Source organism: Eleutherodactylus coqui, chromosome 8, assembly GCF_035609145.1.
Source record: "Eleutherodactylus coqui strain aEleCoq1 chromosome 8, aEleCoq1.hap1, whole genome shotgun sequence".
NCBI classification, from domain to species: Eukaryota; Metazoa; Chordata; class Amphibia; order Anura; family Eleutherodactylidae; genus Eleutherodactylus; species Eleutherodactylus coqui.
The window spans coordinates 6,296,440-6,314,204 of NC_089844.1; the positions used below are offsets into that span (position 1 = coordinate 6,296,440).

At 56.9% G+C, this 17,765-nt stretch overlaps 1 protein-coding gene across 9 annotated transcripts in view; it reads left to right on the plus strand.

The window, feature by feature from the left end:
- The window catches only part of R3HDM1 (R3H domain containing 1), a 194,419-nt gene that overhangs the window by 76,122 nt on the left and 100,532 nt on the right, over window positions 1-17,765 (plus strand). For 8 of the 9 annotated variants that reach the window (XR_010786309.1, XM_066575155.1, XM_066575148.1 and 5 more), the window contains exons 5-6: window positions 14,799-14,840; window positions 15,277-15,366. Coding sequence is in view for 8 of the 9 variants with exons in the window: in XM_066575155.1 (XP_066431252.1) it covers window positions 14,799-14,840; window positions 15,277-15,366 (132 nt within the window). In the remaining variant the exon portion in view is untranslated. The remainder of the gene's footprint in view (window positions 1-14,798; window positions 14,841-15,276; window positions 15,367-17,765) is intronic. The other variant, XM_066575149.1, reaches the window with a different exon arrangement.

Genomic DNA, 17,765 nt, shown 5'->3' on the forward strand with positions numbered 1-17,765 from the left:
ACCAGGAGCCCCAGTGGCCATAGCATGGCTCTGACCCTAAGCAGGAGCCCGAGTGCGGATAGCATGGCTCTGACCCTAAGCAGGAGCCCGAGTGCCCATAGCATGGCTCTGACCCTAAGCAGGAGCCCGAGTGCCCATAGCATGGCTCTGACCCTAAGCAGGAGCCCGAGTGCCCATAGCATGGCTCTGACCCTAAGCAGGAGCCCGAGTGCCCATAGCATGGCTCTGACCCTAAGCAGGAGCCCCAGTGCCCATAGCATGGATCTGACCCTAAGCAGGAGCCCCAGTGCCCATAGCATGGATCTGACCCTAAGCAGGAGCCCCAGTGCCCATAGCATGGATCTAACCCTAAGCAGGAGCCCCAGTGCCCATAGCATGGATCTAACCCTAAGCAGGAGCCCCAGTGCCCATAGCATGGATCTAACCCTAAGCAGGAGCCCGAGTGCCCATAGCATGGATCTAACCCTAAGCAGGAGCCCGAGTGCCCATAGCATGGATCTGACCCTAAGCAGGAGCCCGAGTGCCCATAGCATGGATCTGACCCTAAGCAGGAGCCCGAGTGCCCATAGCATGGATCTGACCCAAAGCAGGAGCCCGAGTGCCCATAGCATGGCTCTGACCCTAAGCGGGAGCCCGAGCGCCCATAGCATGGCTCTGACCCTAAGCGGGAGCCCGAGCGCCCATAGCATGGCTCTGACCCTAAGCGGGAGTCCGAGTGCCCATAGCTTGGCTCTGACCCTAAGCAGGAGCCCGAGTGCCCGTAGCATGGCTCTGACCCTAAGCAGGAGTCCGAGTGCCCGTAGCATGGCTCTGACCCTAAGCGGAAGCCCGAGTGCCCATAGCATGGCTCTGACCCTAAGCAGGAGCCCGAGTGCCCATAGCATGGCTCTGACCCTAAGCGGGAGCCCGAGTGCCCATAGCATGGCTCTGACCCTAAGCGGGAGCCCGAGTGCCCATAGCATGGCTCTGACCCTAAGCGGGAGCCCGAGTGCCCATAGCATGGCTCTGACCCTAAGCGGGAGCCCGAGTGCCCATAGCATGGCTCTGACCCTAAGCGGGAGCCCGAGTGCCCATAGCATGGCTCTGACCCTAAGCGGGAGCCCGAGTGCCCATAGCATGGCTCTGACCCTAAGCAGGAGCCCGAGTGCCCATAGCATGGATCTGACCCAAAGCAGGAGCCCGAGCGCCCATAGCATGGCTCTGACCCTAAGCGGGAGCCCGAGCGCCCATAGCATGGCTCTGACCCTAAGCGGGAGCCCGAGTGCCCGTAGCATGGCTCTGACCCTAAGCGGGAGTCCGAGTGCCCGTAGCATGGCTCTGACCCTAAGCGGAAGCCCGAGTGCCCATAGCATGGCTCTGACCCTAAGCGGGAGCCCGAGTGCCCATAGCATGGCTCTGACCCTAAGCGGGAGCCCGAGTGCCCATAGCATGGCTCTGACCCTAAGCGGGAGCCCGAGTGCCCATAGCATGGCTCTGACCCTAAGCGGGAGCCCGAGTGCCCATAGCATGGCTCTGACCCTAAGCGGGAGCCGGAGTGCCCATAGCATGGCTCTGACCCTAAGCGGGAGCCGGAGTGCCCATAGCATGGCTCTGACCCTAAGCGGGAGCCGGAGTGCCCATAGCATGGCTCTGACCCTAAGCGGGAGCCGGAGTGCCCATAGCATGGCTCTGACCCTAAGCGGGGAGCCCGAGTGCCCATAGCATGGCTCTGACCCTAAGCGGGGAGCCCGAGTGCCCATAGCATGGCTCTGACCCTAAGCGGGAGCCCGAGTGCCCATAGCATGGCTCTGACCCTAAGCGGGAGCCCGAGTGCCCATAGCATGGCTCTGACCCTAAGCGGGAGCCCGAGTGCCCATAGCATGGCTCTGACCCTAAGCGGGAGCCCGAGTGCCCATAGCATGGCTCTGACCCTAAGCGGGAGCCCGAGTGCCCATAGCATGGCTCTGACCCTAAGCGGGAGCCCGAGTGCCCATAGCATGGCTCTGACCCTAAGCGGGAGCCCGAGTGCCCATAGCATGGCTCTGACCCTAAGCGGGAGCCCGAGTGCCCATAGCATGGCTCTGACCCTAAGCGGGAGCCCGAGTGCCCATAGCATGGCTCTGACCCTAAGCGGGAGCCCGAGTGCCCATAGCATGGCTCTGACCCTAAGCGGGAGCCCGAGTGCCCATAGCATGGCTCTGACCCTAAGCGGGAGCCCGAGTGCCCATAGCATGGCTCTGACCCTAAGCGGGAGCCCGAGTGCCCATAGCATGGCTCTGTCCCTAAGCGGGAGCCCGAGTGCCCATAGCATGGCTCTGTCCCTAAGCGGGAGCCCGAGTGCCCATAGCATGGCTCTGACCCTAAGCGGGAGCCCGAGTGCCCATAGCATGGCTCTGACCCTAAGCGGGAGCCCGAGTGCCCATAGCATGGCTCTGACCCTAAGCGGGAGCCCGAGTGCCCATAGCATGGCTCTGACCCTAAGCGGGAGCCCGAGTGCCCATAGCATGGCTCTGACCCTAAGCGGGAGCCCGAGTGCCCATAGCATGGCTCTGACCCTAAGCGGGAGCCCGAGTGCCCATAGCATGGCTCTGACCCTAAGCGGGAGCCCGAGTGCCCATAGCATGGCTCTGACCCTAAGCGGGAGCCCGAGTGCCCATAGCATGGCTCTGACCCTAAGCGGGAGCCCGAGTCCCCATAGCATGGCTCTGACCCTAAGCGGGAGCCCGAGTGCCCATAGCATGGCTCTGACCCTAAGCGGGAGCCCGAGTGCCCATAGCATGGCTCTGACCCTAAGCGGGAGCCCGAGTGCCCATAGCATGGCTCTGACCCTAAGCGGGAGCCCGAGTGCCCATAGCATGGCTCTGACCCTAAGCGGGAGCCCGAGTGCCCATAGCATGGCTCTGACCCTAAGCGGGAGTCCGAGTGCCCATAGCATGGATCTTACCTGCCAGAGATATTGTTAGTTGCAGGAAATGTTCCTGGAAATGTTCCTTCTGACTTTTACGGGAACCTTAAACATGGCATGTGGATACAGCCTTGTACTACTGAGTATCTGCAGCTGCATGTAGATCGGCCGAGCCGCTGCTTGTAGGACTTCTGATAACCCAAAATATTGACTTACGTAGCATGACATTGCCTTCAGGCCTGAGCAGTGGATGTTACCATGTCATGTCTACAGGAGGCGCCAGACCCTCAGTCACTATGTCATGTCTACAGGAGGCGCCAGACCCTCAGTCACTATGTCATGTCTACAGGAGGCGCCAGACCCTCAGTCACTATGTCATGTCTACAGGAGGCGCCAGACCCTCAGTCACTATGTCATGTCTACAGGAGGCGCCAGACCCTCAGTCACTATGTCATGTCTACAGGAGGCGCCAGACCCTCAGTCACTATGTCATGTCTACAGGAGGCGCCAGACCCTCAGTCACTATGTCATGTCTACAGGAGGCGCCAGACCCTCAGTCACTAAGTCATGTCTACAGGAGGCGCCAGACCCTCAGTCACCATGTCATGTCTACAGGAGGCGCCAGACCCTCAGTCACCATGTCATGTCTACAGGAGGCGCCAGACCCTCAGTCACCATGTCATGTCTACAGGAGGCGCCAGACCCTCAGTCACCATGTCATGTCTACAGGAGGCGCCAGACCCTCAGTCACCATGTCATGTCTACAGGAGGCGCCAGACCCTCAGTCACCATGTCATGTCTACAGGAGGCGCCAGACCCTCAGTCACCATGTCATGTCTACAGGAGGCGCCAGACCCTCAGTCACCATGTCATGTCTACAGGAGGCGCCAGACCCTCAGTCACCAAGTCATGTCTACAGGAGGCGCCAGACCCTCAGTCACCATGTCATGTCTACAGGAGGCGCCAGACCCTCAGTCACCATGTCATGTCTACAGGAGGCGCCAGACCCTCAGTCACCATGTCATGTCTGGGTGGGGGTAGGGGAGAACCAGTAGGTTGGCTCTTATCAGTTTGATCCTTAGATCTCCTTCGACACCCTTGGGTCTTACCAACGCCGTCCAGCCAACCTATATATTCTTCCATCTGGAAGTTCTTACTAATGGTTGAGTTCTACATCTTTGTCTTCCCATGGTTCCTGCAGGAAGCTTCATGGGGGTTCTGCTCTGAGACCTTTCCTGGGTGACGGGATACAGAATGTTGGCGTTCTCTAGGCTCCATAGATGATGAAGAGGACTTCCAGCCGAGTCTTTATTTTGTCCATCTGAGCTGTAGATTATGAGATATGGAGCCTCTTAAAGAGTCACCTGAAGATTTTACATTTTTTGTTAAATTATTTTCTGCTTGAGTCGGTTCATTTTTTGGTTGGTGTTTGTTAACTGTTTTTATCTTCAGGTTTTGTGTTTAGTGCAAATTGCTTTAAAATAAATGAAATAAAAAAATTCTGAGCAAAAATGAGATTAATCAAAGGGATTGGGATCTGCCTGAAGCGGCGCGGGGATTGGGATCTGCCTGAAGCGGCGCGGGGATTGGGATCTGCCTGAAGCGGCGCGGGGATTGGGATCTGCCTGAAGCGGCGCGGGGATTGGGATCTGCCTGAAGCGGCGCGGGGATTGGGATCTGCCTGAAGCGGCGCCGGGATTGGGATCTGCCTGAAGCGGCGCGGGGATTGGGATCTGCCTGAAGCGGCGCGGGGAGCGGGATCTGCCTGAAGCGGCGCGGGGAGCGGGATCTGCCTGAAGCGGCGCGGGGAGCGGGATCTGCCTGAAGCGGCGCGGGGAGCGGGATCTGCCTGAAGCGGCGCGGGGAGCTAGATCTGCCTGAAGCGGCGCGGGGAGCGGGATCTGCCTGAAGCGGCGCGGGGAGCGGGATCTGCCTGAAGCGGCGCGGGGAGCGGGATCTGCCTGAAGCGGCGCGGGGAGCGGGATCGGGCTGAAGCGGCGCGGGGAACGGGATCGGCCTGAAGCGGCGCGGGGATCAGGATCTGCCTGAAGCGGTGCGGGGATCAGGCTGAAGATGGCTTGTCTTTGACATTCCATTTTTCACAGTAATATCGGGAAGGATATGCAGATTGTCAGCGCAGCTCCTGGAATTAGTTCAGGCTGATCTGAGACATTCATCACTCTCTCCTTCCATCCTGCGTCGTTCATAGAGAGACAGACCAAGGGAATAATTGGGACACATCTGAATACCATGCGGCGCTGCCAGAGTCTGCAGCGCTGCGCCAACACGACTTAGTATTTCCATGTAGCGCCATCGCTGTAATCTAGGGACGTGGAAACAAAAACTCAGCTAATTTGTCTGCAGGCAGATCCCTCAGGGTGGAGGGGAATAGAGGCAATGTCCCAGTCGCGTCGGGGGGCTCAGCGGGGCGTCGCTTTGGGGGGGTCATCGGGCCGTCGCGTCGGGGGGGGGGGGGGAGGTCAGCGGGCCGTCGGGGGTCAGTGGGGCGTCAGCCGGCCGTCGTGTCCGGGGGGTCAGCGGGGCGTCGTGTCCGGGGGGTCAGCGGGGCGTCGTGCCCGGGAGTCAGCCGGCCGTCGTGTCCGGTCCCGGTGTTTTTATTACAAGGTCATTTTAAATCTGTAGGGTTTTCCCACATTGCCTCGGTCAGCCCAATGACCCGCAGACTGGAGCCGCAGAGGACGAGGCTTTTTCTTCTTTTATCGGGGCCACAATGTCTGTTATTACAGTGCGCTATTGGGCTTTTGTCTTGGTAATTGTTACTGAAGGCCGTGATTTAAAGGGGTTGTCCCGCGCCAAAACGGGTTTTTGTTTTTTTTCAACCCCCCCCCCCCCCCGGTCGGCGCGAGACAACCCCGATGCAGGGAGGTAAAGAAAGCTTACCGGAGCGCTTACCTTAATCCCCGCGCTCCGGTGACTTCAATACTTACTGCTGAAGATGGCCGCCGGGATCCTCTGTCTCCGTGGACCGCAGCTCTTCTGTGCGGTCCATTGCCGATTCCAGCCTCCTGATTGGCTGGAATCGGCACGTGACGGGGCGGAGCTACACGGAGCCTGCATTCTGCACGAGCGGCTCCATAGAAGACTGCAGAAGACCCGGACTGCGCAAGCGCGGCTAATTTGGCCATCGGAGGGCGAAAATTAGTCGGCTCCATGGGAACGAGGACGCTAGCAACGGAGCAGGTAAGTATAAAACTTTTTATAACTTCTGTATGGCTCATAATTAATGCACAATGTACATTACAAAGTGCATTATTATGGCCATACAGAAGTGTATAGACCCACTTGCTGCCGCGGGACAACCCCTTTAAGTAGCGAGGCTTCTTCCTCTCACATCCTGACGGTCCGCGTTGTTTCCGCGCTGCAGCCAGACTAGACAGGCGGGTGTTTTTCGGCTCTTGTTGTGTTTTTAGTTAATGTGTTGCCTTTATAAGCAGACACTGAGTGATTGAGCGGCTGCTGGTCGTTGTGATTAATGAGCGGGGCTTCTGCTCGTGTCCCGGCGGAGCAGGCCAGCGATCTGAGGTTCGGCTGTGCTTGTGATCGAGCTGCATTAGGCACACTCATTTAGCGTGTAGTCTTGTTCCTTCTGTATGTGGTCGCTCCCTGTACATCGGCTCCTACGTCTCCCGCCCCGGCGTTCTCCTAATTCCATCTCTTGTTCCTTCTGTATGTGGTCGCTCCCTGTACATCGGCTCCTACGTCTCCCGGCCCCCGGCGTTCTCCTAATTCCATCCCTTGTTCCTTCTGCATGTGGTCGCTCCCTGTACATCGGCTCCTACGTCTCCCGACCCCGGCGTTCTCCTAATTCCATCTCTTGTTCCTTCTGTATGTGGTCGCTCCCTGTACATCGGCTCCTACGTCTCCCGACCCCGGCGTTCTCCTAATTCCATCCCTTGTTCCTTCTGTATGTGGCCGCTCCCTGTACATTGGCTCCTACGTCTCCCGACCCCGGCGTTCTCCTAATTCCATCCCTTGTTCCTTCTGTATGTGGCCGCTCCCTGTACATTGGCTCCTACGTCTCCCGACCCCGGCGTTCTCCTAATTCCATCCCTTGTTCCTTCTGTATGTGGTCGCTCCCTGTACATCGGCTCCAACGTCTCCCGACCCCGGCGTTCTCCTAATTCCATCTCTTGTTCCTTCTGTATGTGGTCGCTCCCTGTACATCGGCTCCTACGTCCCCCCACCCCGGCGTTCTCCTAATTCCATCTCTTGTTCCTTCTGTACGTGGTCGCTCCCTGTACATCGGCTCCTACGTCTCCCCACCGCGGCGTTCTCCTAATTCCATCTCTTGTTCCTTCTGTATGTGGCCGCTCCCTGTACATCGGCTCCAACGTCTCCCGACCCCGGTGTTCTCCTAATTCCATCCCTTGTTCCTTCTGTATGTGGTCGCTCCCTGTATATCGGCTCCTACGTCTCCCCACCCCGGCGTTCTCCTAATTCCATCTCTTGTTCCTTCTGCATGTGGTAGCTCCCTGTACATCGGCTCCTACATCTCCCCACCCCGGCGTTCTCCTAATTCCATCTCGTTCCTTCTGTATGTGGTCGCTCCCTGTACATCGGCTCCTACGTCCCCCCCACCCCGGCGTTCCCCTAATTCCATCTCTTGTTCCTTCTGTATGTGGTCGCTCCCTGTAAATCGGCTCCTACGTCTCCCGACCCCGACGTTCTCCTAATTCCATCCCTTGTTCCTTCTGTATGTGGTCGCTCCCTGTACATCGGCTCCTACGTCTCCCGACCCCGGCGTTCTCCTAATTCCATCCCTTGTTCCTTCTGTATGTGGCCGCTCCCTGTACATGGGCTCCTACGTCTCCCCACCCCGGCGTTCTCCTAATTCCATCCCTTGTTCCTTCTGTATGTGGCCGCTCCCTGTACATGGGCTCCTACGTCTCCCCACCCCGGCGTTCTCCTATTTCCATCCCTTGTTCCTTCTGCATGTGGTCGCTCCCTGTACATCGGCTCCTATGTCTCCCCACCCCGGCATTCTACTAATTCCATCCCTTGTTCCTTCTGCATGTGGTCGCTCCCTGTACATCGGCTCCTACGTCTCCCCACCCCGGCGTTCTCCTAATTCCATCCCTTGTTCCTTCTGTATGTGGTCGCTCCTTGTACATCGGCTCCTACGTCTCCCGACCCCGGCGTTCTCCTAATTCCATCTCTTGTTCTTTCTGTATGTGGTCGCTCCCTGTACATCGGCTCCTACGTCTCCCAACCCCGGCGTTCTCCTAATTCCATCTCTTGTTCCTTCTGTATGTGGTCGCTCCCTGTACATCGGCCCCTACGTCTCCCAACCCCGGCGTTCTCCTAATTCCATCCCTTGTTCCTTCTGCATGTGGTCGCTCCCTGTACATCGGCTCCTACGTCTCCCGACCCCGGCGTTCTCCTAATTCCATCTCTTGTTCCTTCTGTATGTGGTCGCTCCCTGTACATCGGCTCCTACGTCTCCCGACCCCGGCGTTCTCCTAATTCCATCCCTTGTTCCTTCTGTATGTGGCCGCTCCCTGTACATTGGCTCCTATGTCTCCCGACCCCGGCGTTCTCCTAATTCCATCCCTTGTTCCTTCTGTATGTGGCCGCTCCCTGTACATTGGCTCCTACGTCTCCCGACCCCGGCGTTCTCCTAATTCCATCCCTTGTTCCTTCTGTATGTGGTCGCTCCCTGTACATCGGCTCCAACGTCTCCCGACCCCGGCGTTCTCCTAATTCCATCTCTTGTTCCTTCTGTATGTGGTCGCTCCCTGTACATCGGCTCCTACGTCCCCCCACCCCGGCGTTCTCCTAATTCCATCTCTTGTTCCTTCTGTACGTGGTCGCTCCCTGTACATCGGCTCCTACGTCTCCCCACCGCGGCGTTCTCCTAATTCCATCTCTTGTTCCTTCTGTATGTGGCCGCTCCCTGTACATCGGCTCCAACGTCTCCCGACCCCGGCGTTCTCCTAATTCCATCCCTTGTTCCTTCTGTATGTGGTCGCTCCCTGTATATCGGCTCCTACGTCTCCCCACCCCGGCGTTCTCCTAATTCCATCTCTTGTTCCTTCTGCATGTGGTAGCTCCCTGTACATCGGCTGCTACATCTCCCCACCCCGGCGTTCTCCTAATTCCATCTCTTGTTCCTTCTGTATGTGGTCGCTCCCTGTACATCGGCTCCTACGTCCCCCCACCCCGGCGTTCCCCTAATTCCATCTCTTGTTCCTTCTGTATGTGGTCGCTCCCTGTAAATCGGCTCCTACGTCTCCCGACCCCGACGTTCTCCTAATTCCATCCCTTGTTCCTTCTGTATGTGGTCGCTCCCTGTACATCGGCTCCTACGTCTCCCGACCCCGGCGTTCTCCTAATTCCATCCCTTGTTCCTTCTGTATGTGGCCGCTCCCTGTACATGGGCTCCTACGTCTCCCCACCCCGGCGTTCTCCTAATTCCATCCCTTGTTCCTTCTGTATGTGGCCGCTCCCTGTACATGGGCTCCTACGTCTCCCCACCCCGGCGTTCTCCTATTTCCATCCCTTGTTCCTTCTGCATGTGGTCGCTCCCTGTACATCGGCTCCTACGTCTCCCCACCCCGGCGTTCTACTAATTCCATCCCTTGTTCCTTCTGCATGTGGTCGCTCCCTGTACATCGGCTCCTACGTCTCCCCACCCCGGCGTTCTCCTAATTCCATCCCTTGTTCCTTCTGTATGTGGTCGCTCCCTGTACATCGGCTCCTACGTCTCCCGACCCCGGCGTTCTCCTAATTCCATCTCTTGTTCCTTCTGTATGTGGTCGCTCCCTGTACATCGGCTCCTACGTCTCCCGACCCCGGCGTTCTCCTAATTCCATCCCTTGTTCCTTCTGTATGTGGTCGCTCCCTGTACATTGGCTCCTACATCTCCCCACCCCGGCATTCTCCTAATTCCATCCCTTGTTCCTTCTGTATGTGGTCGCTCCCTGTACATCGGCTCCTACGTCTCTCCACCCCGGCGTTCTCCTAATTCCATCCCTTGTTCCTTCTGTATGTGGTCGCTCCCTGTACATTGGCTCCTACGTCTCCCCACCCCGGCGTTCTCCTAATTCCATCCCTTGTTCCTTCTGTATGTGGTCGCTCCCTGTACATCGGCTCCAACGTCTCCCCACCGAGGCGTTCTCCTAATTCCATCCCTTGTTCCTTCTGTATGTGGTCGCTCCCTGTACATCGGCTCCTACGTCTCCCGACCCCGGCGTTCTCCTAATTCCATCCCTTGTTCCTTCTGTATGTGGTCGCTCCCTGTACATCGGCTCCTACGTCTCCCGACCCCGGCGTTCTCCTAATTCCATCCCTTGTTCCTTCTGTATGTGGTCGCTCCCTGTACATCGGCTCCTACGTCTCCCCACCCCGGCGTTCTCCTAATTCCATCCCTTGTTCCTTCTGTATGTGGTCGCTCCCTGTACATCGGCTCCTACGTCTCCCGACCCCGGCGTTCTCCTAATTCCATCCCTTGTTCCTTCTGTATGTGGTCGCTCCCTTTACATCGGCTCCTACGTCTCCCCGACCCCGGCGTTCTCCTAATTCCATCTCTTGTTCCTTCTGTATGTGGTCGCTCCCTGTACATCGGCTCCTACGTCTCCCAACCCCGGCGTTCTCCTAATTCCATCCCTTGTTCCTTCTGTATGTGGTCGCTCCCTGTACATCGGCTCCTACGTCTCCCAACCCCGGCGTTCTCCTAATTCCATCCCTTGTTCCTTCTGTATGTGGCCGCTCCCTGTACATCGGCTCCTACGTCTCCCGACCCGGCGTTCTCCTAATTCCATCTCTTGTTCCTTCTGTATGTGGTCGCTCCCTGTACAGCGGCTCCTACGTCTCCCCACCCCGGCGTTCTCCTAATTCCATCCCTTGTTCCTTCTGTATGTGGTCGCTCCCTGTACATCGGCTCCTACGTCTCCCCACCCCGGCGTTCTCCTAATTCCATCCCTTGTTCCTTCTGTATGTGCTCGCTCCCTGTACATCGGCTCCTACGTCTCCCCACCCCGGCGTTCTCCTAATTCCATCCCTTGTTCCTTCTGTATGTGGTCGCTCCCTGTACATCGGCTCCTACGTCTCCCGACCCCGGCGTTCTCCTAATTCCATCCCTTGTTCCTTCTGTATGTGGTCGCTCCCTGTACATCGGCTCCTACGTCTCCCCACCCCGGCGTTCTCCTAATTCCATCTCTTGTTCCTTCTGTATGTGGTCGCTCCCTGTACATCGGCTCCTACGTCTCCCGACCCCGGCGTTCTCCTAATTCCATCCCTTGTTCCTTCTGTATGTGGTCGCTCCCTGTACATCGGCTCCTACGTCTCCCGACCCCGGCGTTCTCCTAATTCCATCTCTTATTCCTTCTGTATGTGGTCGCTCCCTGTACATCGGCTCCTACGTCTCCCGACCCCGGCGTTCTCCTAATTCCATCCCTTGTTCCTTCTGCATGTGGTCGCTCCCTGTACATCGGCTCCTACGCCTCCCGACCCCGGCGTTCTCCTAATTCCATCCCTTGTTCCTTCTGTATGTGGTCGCTCCCTGTACATTGGCTCCTACGTCTCCCCACCCCGGCGTTCTCCTAATTCCATCCCTTGTTCCTTCTGTATGTGGTCGCTCCCTGTACATCGGCTCCTACGTCTCCCGACCGCGGCGTTCTCCTAATTCCATCCCTTGTTCCTTCTGTATGTGGTCGCTCCCTGTACATCGGCTCCTACGTCTCCCGACCCCGGCGTTCTCCTAATTCCATCCCTTGTTCCTTCTGTATGTGGTCGCTCCCTGTACATCGGCTCCTACGTCTCCCGACCCCGGCGTTCTCCTAATTCCATCCCTTGTTCCTTCTGTATGTGGTCGCTCCCTTTACATCGGCTCCTACGTCTCCCCGACCCCGGCGTTCTCCTAATTCCATCCCTTGTTCCTTCTGTATGTGGTCGCTCCCTGTACATCGGCTCCTACGTCTCCCCACCCCGGCGTTCTCCTAATTCCATCCCTTGTTCCTTCTGTATGTGGTCGCTCCCTGTACATCGGCTCCTACGTCTCCCGACCCCGGCGTTCTCCTAATTCCATCCCTTGTTCCTTCTGTATGTGGTCGCTCCCTTTGCATCGGCTCCTACATCTCCCCGACCCCGGCGTTCTCCTAATTCCATCTCTTGTTCCTTCTGTATGTGGTCGCTCCCTGTACATCGGCTCCTACGTCTCCCAACCCCGGCGTTCTCCTAATTCCATCCCTTGTTCCTTCTGTATGTGGTCGCTCCCTGTACATCGGCTCCTACGTCTCCCGACCCCGGCGTTCTCCTAATTCCATCCCTTGTTCCTTCTGTATGTGGTCGCTCCCTTTACATCGGCTCCTACGTCTCCCCACCCCGGCGTTCTCCTAATTCCATCCCTTGTTCCTTCTGTATGTGGTCGCTCCCTGTACATCGGCTCCTACGTCTCCCGACCCCGGCGTTCTCCTAATTCCATCCCTTGTTCCTTCTGTATGTGGTCGCTCCCTTTACATCGGCTCCTACGTCTCCCCGACCCCGGCGTTCTCCTAATTCCATCTCTTGTTCCTTCTGTATGTGGTCGCTCCCTGTACATCGGCTCCTACGTCTCCCCTCCCCGGCGTTCTCCTAATTCCATCCCTTGTTCCTTCTGTATGTGGTCGCTCCCTGTACATCGGCTCCAACGTCTCCCCACCCCGGCGTTCTCCTAATTCCATCCCTTGTTCCTTCTGTATGTGGTCGCTCCCTGTACATCGGCTCCTACGTCTCCCCACCCCGGCGTTCTCCTAATTCCATCCCTTGTTCCTTCTGTATGTGGTCGCTCCCTGTACATCGGCTCCTACGTCTCCCCACCCCGGCGTTCTCCTAATTCCATCTCTTGTTCCTTCTGTATGTGGTCGCTCCCTGTACATCGGCTCCTACGTCTCCCGACCCCGGCGTTCTCCTAATTCCATCCCTTGTTCCTTCTGTATGTGGTCGCTCCCTGTACATCGGCTCCTACGTCTCCCGACCCCGGCATTCTCCTAATTCCATCTCTTATTCCTTCTGTATGTGGTCGCTCCCTGTACATCGGCTCCTACGTCTCCCGACCCCGGCGTTCTCCTAATTCCATCCCTTGTTCCTTCTGCATGTGGTCGCTCCCTGTACATCGGCTCCTACGCCTCCCGACCCCGGCGTTCTCCTAATTCCATCCCTTGTTCCTTCTGTATGTGGTCGCTCCCTGTACATTGGCTCCTACGTCTCCCCACCCCGGCGTTCTCCTAATTCCATCCCTTGTTCCTTCTGTATGTGGTCGCTCCCTGTACATCGGCTCCTACGTCTCCCGACCCCGGCGTTCTCCTAATTCCATCCCTTGTTCCTTCTGTATGTGGTTGCTCCCTGTACATCGGCTCCTACGTCTCCCGACCCCGGCGTTCTCCTAATTCCATCCCTTGTTCCTTCTGTATGTGGTCGCTCCCTGTACATCGGCTCCTACGTCTCCCCACCCCGGCGTTCTCCTAATTCCATCCCTTGTTCCTTCTGTATGTGGTCGCTCCCTGTACATCGGCTCCTACGTCTCCCGACCCCGGCGTTCTCCTAATTCCATCCCTTGTTCCTTCTGTATGTGGTCGCTCCCTTTACATCGGCTCCTACGTCTCCCCGACCCCGGCGTTCTCCTAATTCCATCTCTTGTTCCTTCTGTATGTGGTCGCTCCCTGTACATCGGCTCCTACGTCTCCCAACCCCGGCGTTCTCCTAATTCCATCCCTTGTTCCTTCTGTATGTGGTCGCTCCCTGTACATCGGCTCCTACGTCTCCCAACCCCGGCGTTCTCCTAATTCCATCCCTTGTTCCTTCTGTATGTGGCCGCTCCCTGTACATCGGCTCCTACGTCTCCCGACCCGGCGTTCTCCTAATTCCATCTCTTGTTCCTTCTGTATGTGGTCGCTCCCTGTACATCGGCTCCTACGTCTCCCCACCCCGGCGTTCTCCTAATTCCATCCCTTGTTCCTTCTGTATGTGGTCGCTCCCTGTACATCGGCTCCTACGTCTCCCCACCCCGGCGTTCTCCTAATTCCATCCCTTGTTCCTTCTGTATGTGGTCGCTCCCTGTACATCGGCTCCTACGTCTCCCCACCCCGGCGTTCTCCTAATTCCATCTCTTGTTCCTTCTGTATGTGGTCGCTCCCTGTACATCGGCTCCTACATCTCCCGACCCCGGCGTTCTCCTAATTCCATCCCTTGTTCCTTCTGTATGTGGTCGCTCCCTGTACATCGGCTCCTACGCCTCCCGACCCCGGCGTTCTCCTAATTCCATCCCTTGTTCCTTCTGTATGTGGTCGCTCCCTGTACGTCGGCTCCTACGTCTCCCCACCCCGGCGTTCTCCTAATTCCATCCATTGTTCCTTCTGTATGTGGTCGCTCCCTGTACATCGGCTCCTACGTCTCCCGACCCCGGCGTTCTCCTAATTCCATCCCTTGTTCCTTCTGTATGTGGTCGCTCCCTGTAGATCGGCTCCTACGTCTCCCGACCCCGGCGTTCTCCTAATTCCATCCCTTGTTCCTTCTGTTTGTGGTCGCTCCCTGTACATCGGCTCCTACGTCTCCCGACCGCGGCGTTCTCCTAATTCCATCCCTTGTTCCTTCTGTATGTGGTCGCTCCCTGTACATCGGCTCCTACGTCTCCCGACCCCGGCGTTCTCCTAATTCCATCCCTTGTTCCTTCTGTATGTGGTCGCTCCCTGTACATCGGCTCCTACGTCTCCCGACCCCGGCGTTCTCCTAATTCCATCCCTTGTTCCTTCTGTATGTGGTCGCTCCCTGTACATCGGCTCCTACGTCTCCCCACCCCGGCGTTCTCCTAATTCCATCCCTTGTTCCTTCTGTATGTGGTCGCTCCCTGTACATCGGCTCCTACGTCTCCCGACCCCGGCGTTCTCCTAATTCCATCTCTTGTTCCTAATCTTTTTAGCGTTCAGTCCAGCCTTTGGGGCAAACTGGGAAGCGGTCCAAGGTATAGTAGCTTGCTCGTTGCATGGTTAGTGGTTGTGTTTCTTGTGGTTGAATGCACATTGTTGTTTCTGCCTTTGTTGCGGCTGCACTTTTTAAAACATTTATATTCTTTTAATTTTTTATAGCTTTTGCATTTTTTGAGTGCTTTTTTTGAAATGTACCGCTTCTGGATTGCGCGGTCTGTGCGGTCTGTGCGGGCTGTGCGGGCTGTGCGGGCTGCGGTCTGTGCGCTCTGTGCGCTCTGTGCGGGCTGCGCGGTCTGTGCGGGCTGCGCCGGTCTGCGCGGTCTGCGCGGGCTGCGCGGGCTGTGCGGGCTGTGCGGGCTGTGCGGGCTGTGCGGTCTGTGCGGGCTGTGCGGTCTGCATCACCAGCACAGATACACAAACCCTTTTTACAAACCCGAATTGATGTTCTTTTGTAACTCCCTTTTTCTTTAGTCAAGTTCCAAGTTGAAGTTAGTGCGGAGCCTGGCCGTGTGTGAAGAGTCGCCGCCCCCCTCCGCAGCGCACACCCCCGTGGACTTCCAGGTAAACAATGTTGCCATTAGTGGGTTATTGTGGGAGCTCCTTTTTGCAGGTCCCCCTACATCTCCTCCTCTTATAACTCCTGTCGCCGGTTTATATCTCTACAATGCAGACTTCCTGTTCCAGGTCTCTCGTGCCGCTGTCCGTCTGCTCCTCTCCGGCGGGCCGCGGCTCGCACCTCTATCAGGACTTGTCAAGCTGTTGGGATTCCTGATGTATTTGGCAATATTGCAGCATGACCCGGGTGATAGGAGGGTGACCCTGCAGTCTGACCTCCTGAGAGGTGGTTATGAGCGTTACGTGGCCGTGGCATCGGCAGAGGCAGAATGACATGGAATGAGAAGCGCTTGCGTTGTCACACAGCCTATACATAGTAAGAACCTCGTGACTCACTACCTCAGGACCTTATTCCAAGCCGTGGTCCACGCACAACTCAACAACTACAGAATTGCCAAAATGGTAGACCTTGCACAAGGAAAGACTAGAAGCAATGGGATGAAACTGAAAGGGAGGAGACACAGATTAGATATTAGACAGGGAGGGGATCAATGAGTGGAACAGGTTGCCACGGGAGGTGGGGAGTTCTCCTTCAATGGAAGTCTTCAAACAAAGACTGGACAAATATCTGTCTTGGATGATTTAGTAAATCGTGCACTGAGCAGGGGGTTGGATCGGATGACCCCGGAAGGGCCCGATGACCCCCCCCCCCCCCCGGAAGGACCCGATGACCCCCCCGGAAGGACCCGATGACCCCTACAGGGACCCAGCGACCCGGTAGCCCCCGAGGGACCCGGAGGGACCCGATGGCCCTAGAGGACCCGATGACCCCGGAGGTCCCTTCCAACTCTACCAGTCTATGGTTCTATGAAGAAATAAGACCCATTCTGTAAATTTGCTTCTCCTCCATACTAATCGAATGAAGTTGTCTGTAGTTTAGAATTACAAATGTAAGAGCGGCACAACTTTACAACTAAATGGCATCAAACAGTTTGATGGTCCCACATATGGGTCTAATGACCCAGAGGGCATACAATACGGTGTGCCTAGAGGTGTCCGACACAGGCACAGCAAGCTTTGTATAGAAAGGACCCCCAACATGCCAGGGACAGAAGAACACCAGCAGTACCCACCGAGGGGCGCAAGTACAACCATAGATAATAGCCCATGGGCTCTGAGCCATCAGGAAGACTACAGGAGGTCTGAGCTGGGGGTCATGCCCACCCTGGCAGCGGGTCACCGGGTGCAGACCTTCTCTGACACCTTGTGTTTCTGTGAACTGATAAGGTTTGTCTCTGATATTTGGGCGTGCCCCATATTTCGTAAGTTTCTTGTACTTTACGTCTTCCTCTCCTGCTAAGAGGATTGTTGACTAGACCCATGTGTGCGACGACTACGTGACGACGTCTGCAGGCGCCATTACAAGTCTCGGCTGAGGATAGGTACTTGCGCTGTGCGGCAGACATGGCGGTATTACGTGGCGGCATGTAATGCCGGAGGGAGTTGTAGTCCTCTCCGTCAAGCGTCTGATGGAGGGTCGGTACTTGTGCTGTGCGGCAGACATGGCGGTATTACGTTGCGGCATGTAAGGTCGGAGGGAGTTGTAGTCCTCTCCATCAAGCGTCTGATGGAGGGTAGGTACTTGCGCTGTGCGGCAGACATGGCGGTATTACGTTGCGGCATGTAAGGTCGGAGGGAGTTGTAGTCCTCTCCGTCAAGCGTCTGATTGAGGATAGGTACTTGCGCTATGCGGCAAACATGGCGGTATTACGTTGCGGCATGTAAGGTCGGAGGGAGTTGTAGTCCTCTCCATCAAGCGTCTGATGGAGGGTAGGTACTTGCGCTGTGCGGCAGACATGGCGGTATTACGTTGCGGCATGTAAGGCCAGAGGGAGTTGTAGTCCTCTCCATCAAGCGTCTGAGGGAGGGTCGGTACTTGCGCTGTGCGGCAGACATGGCGGTATTACGTGGCGGCATGTAAGGTCTGAGGGAATTGTAGTCCTCTCCATCAAGCGTCTGATGGAGGGTCGGTACTTGCGCTGTGCGGCAGACATGGCGGTATTACGTGGCGGCATGTAAGGCCGGAGGGAGTTGTAGTCCTCTCCATCAAGCGTCTGATAGAGGGTCGGTAGTTGCGCTGTGCGGCAGACATGGCGGTATTACGTGGCGGCATGTAAGGTCGGAGGTAGTTGTAGTCCTCTCCGTCAAGCGTCTGATGGAGGGTCGGTACTTGCGCTGTGCGGCAGACATGGCGGTATTACGTGGCGGCATGTAAGGTCTGAGGGAGTTGTAGTCCTCTCCATCAAGCGTCTGATGGAGGGTCGGTACTTGCGCTGTGTGGCAGACATGGCGGTATTACGTGGCGGCATGTTGTGTTTCAGAAGTTTTGGCTAACAGTTGGGGGT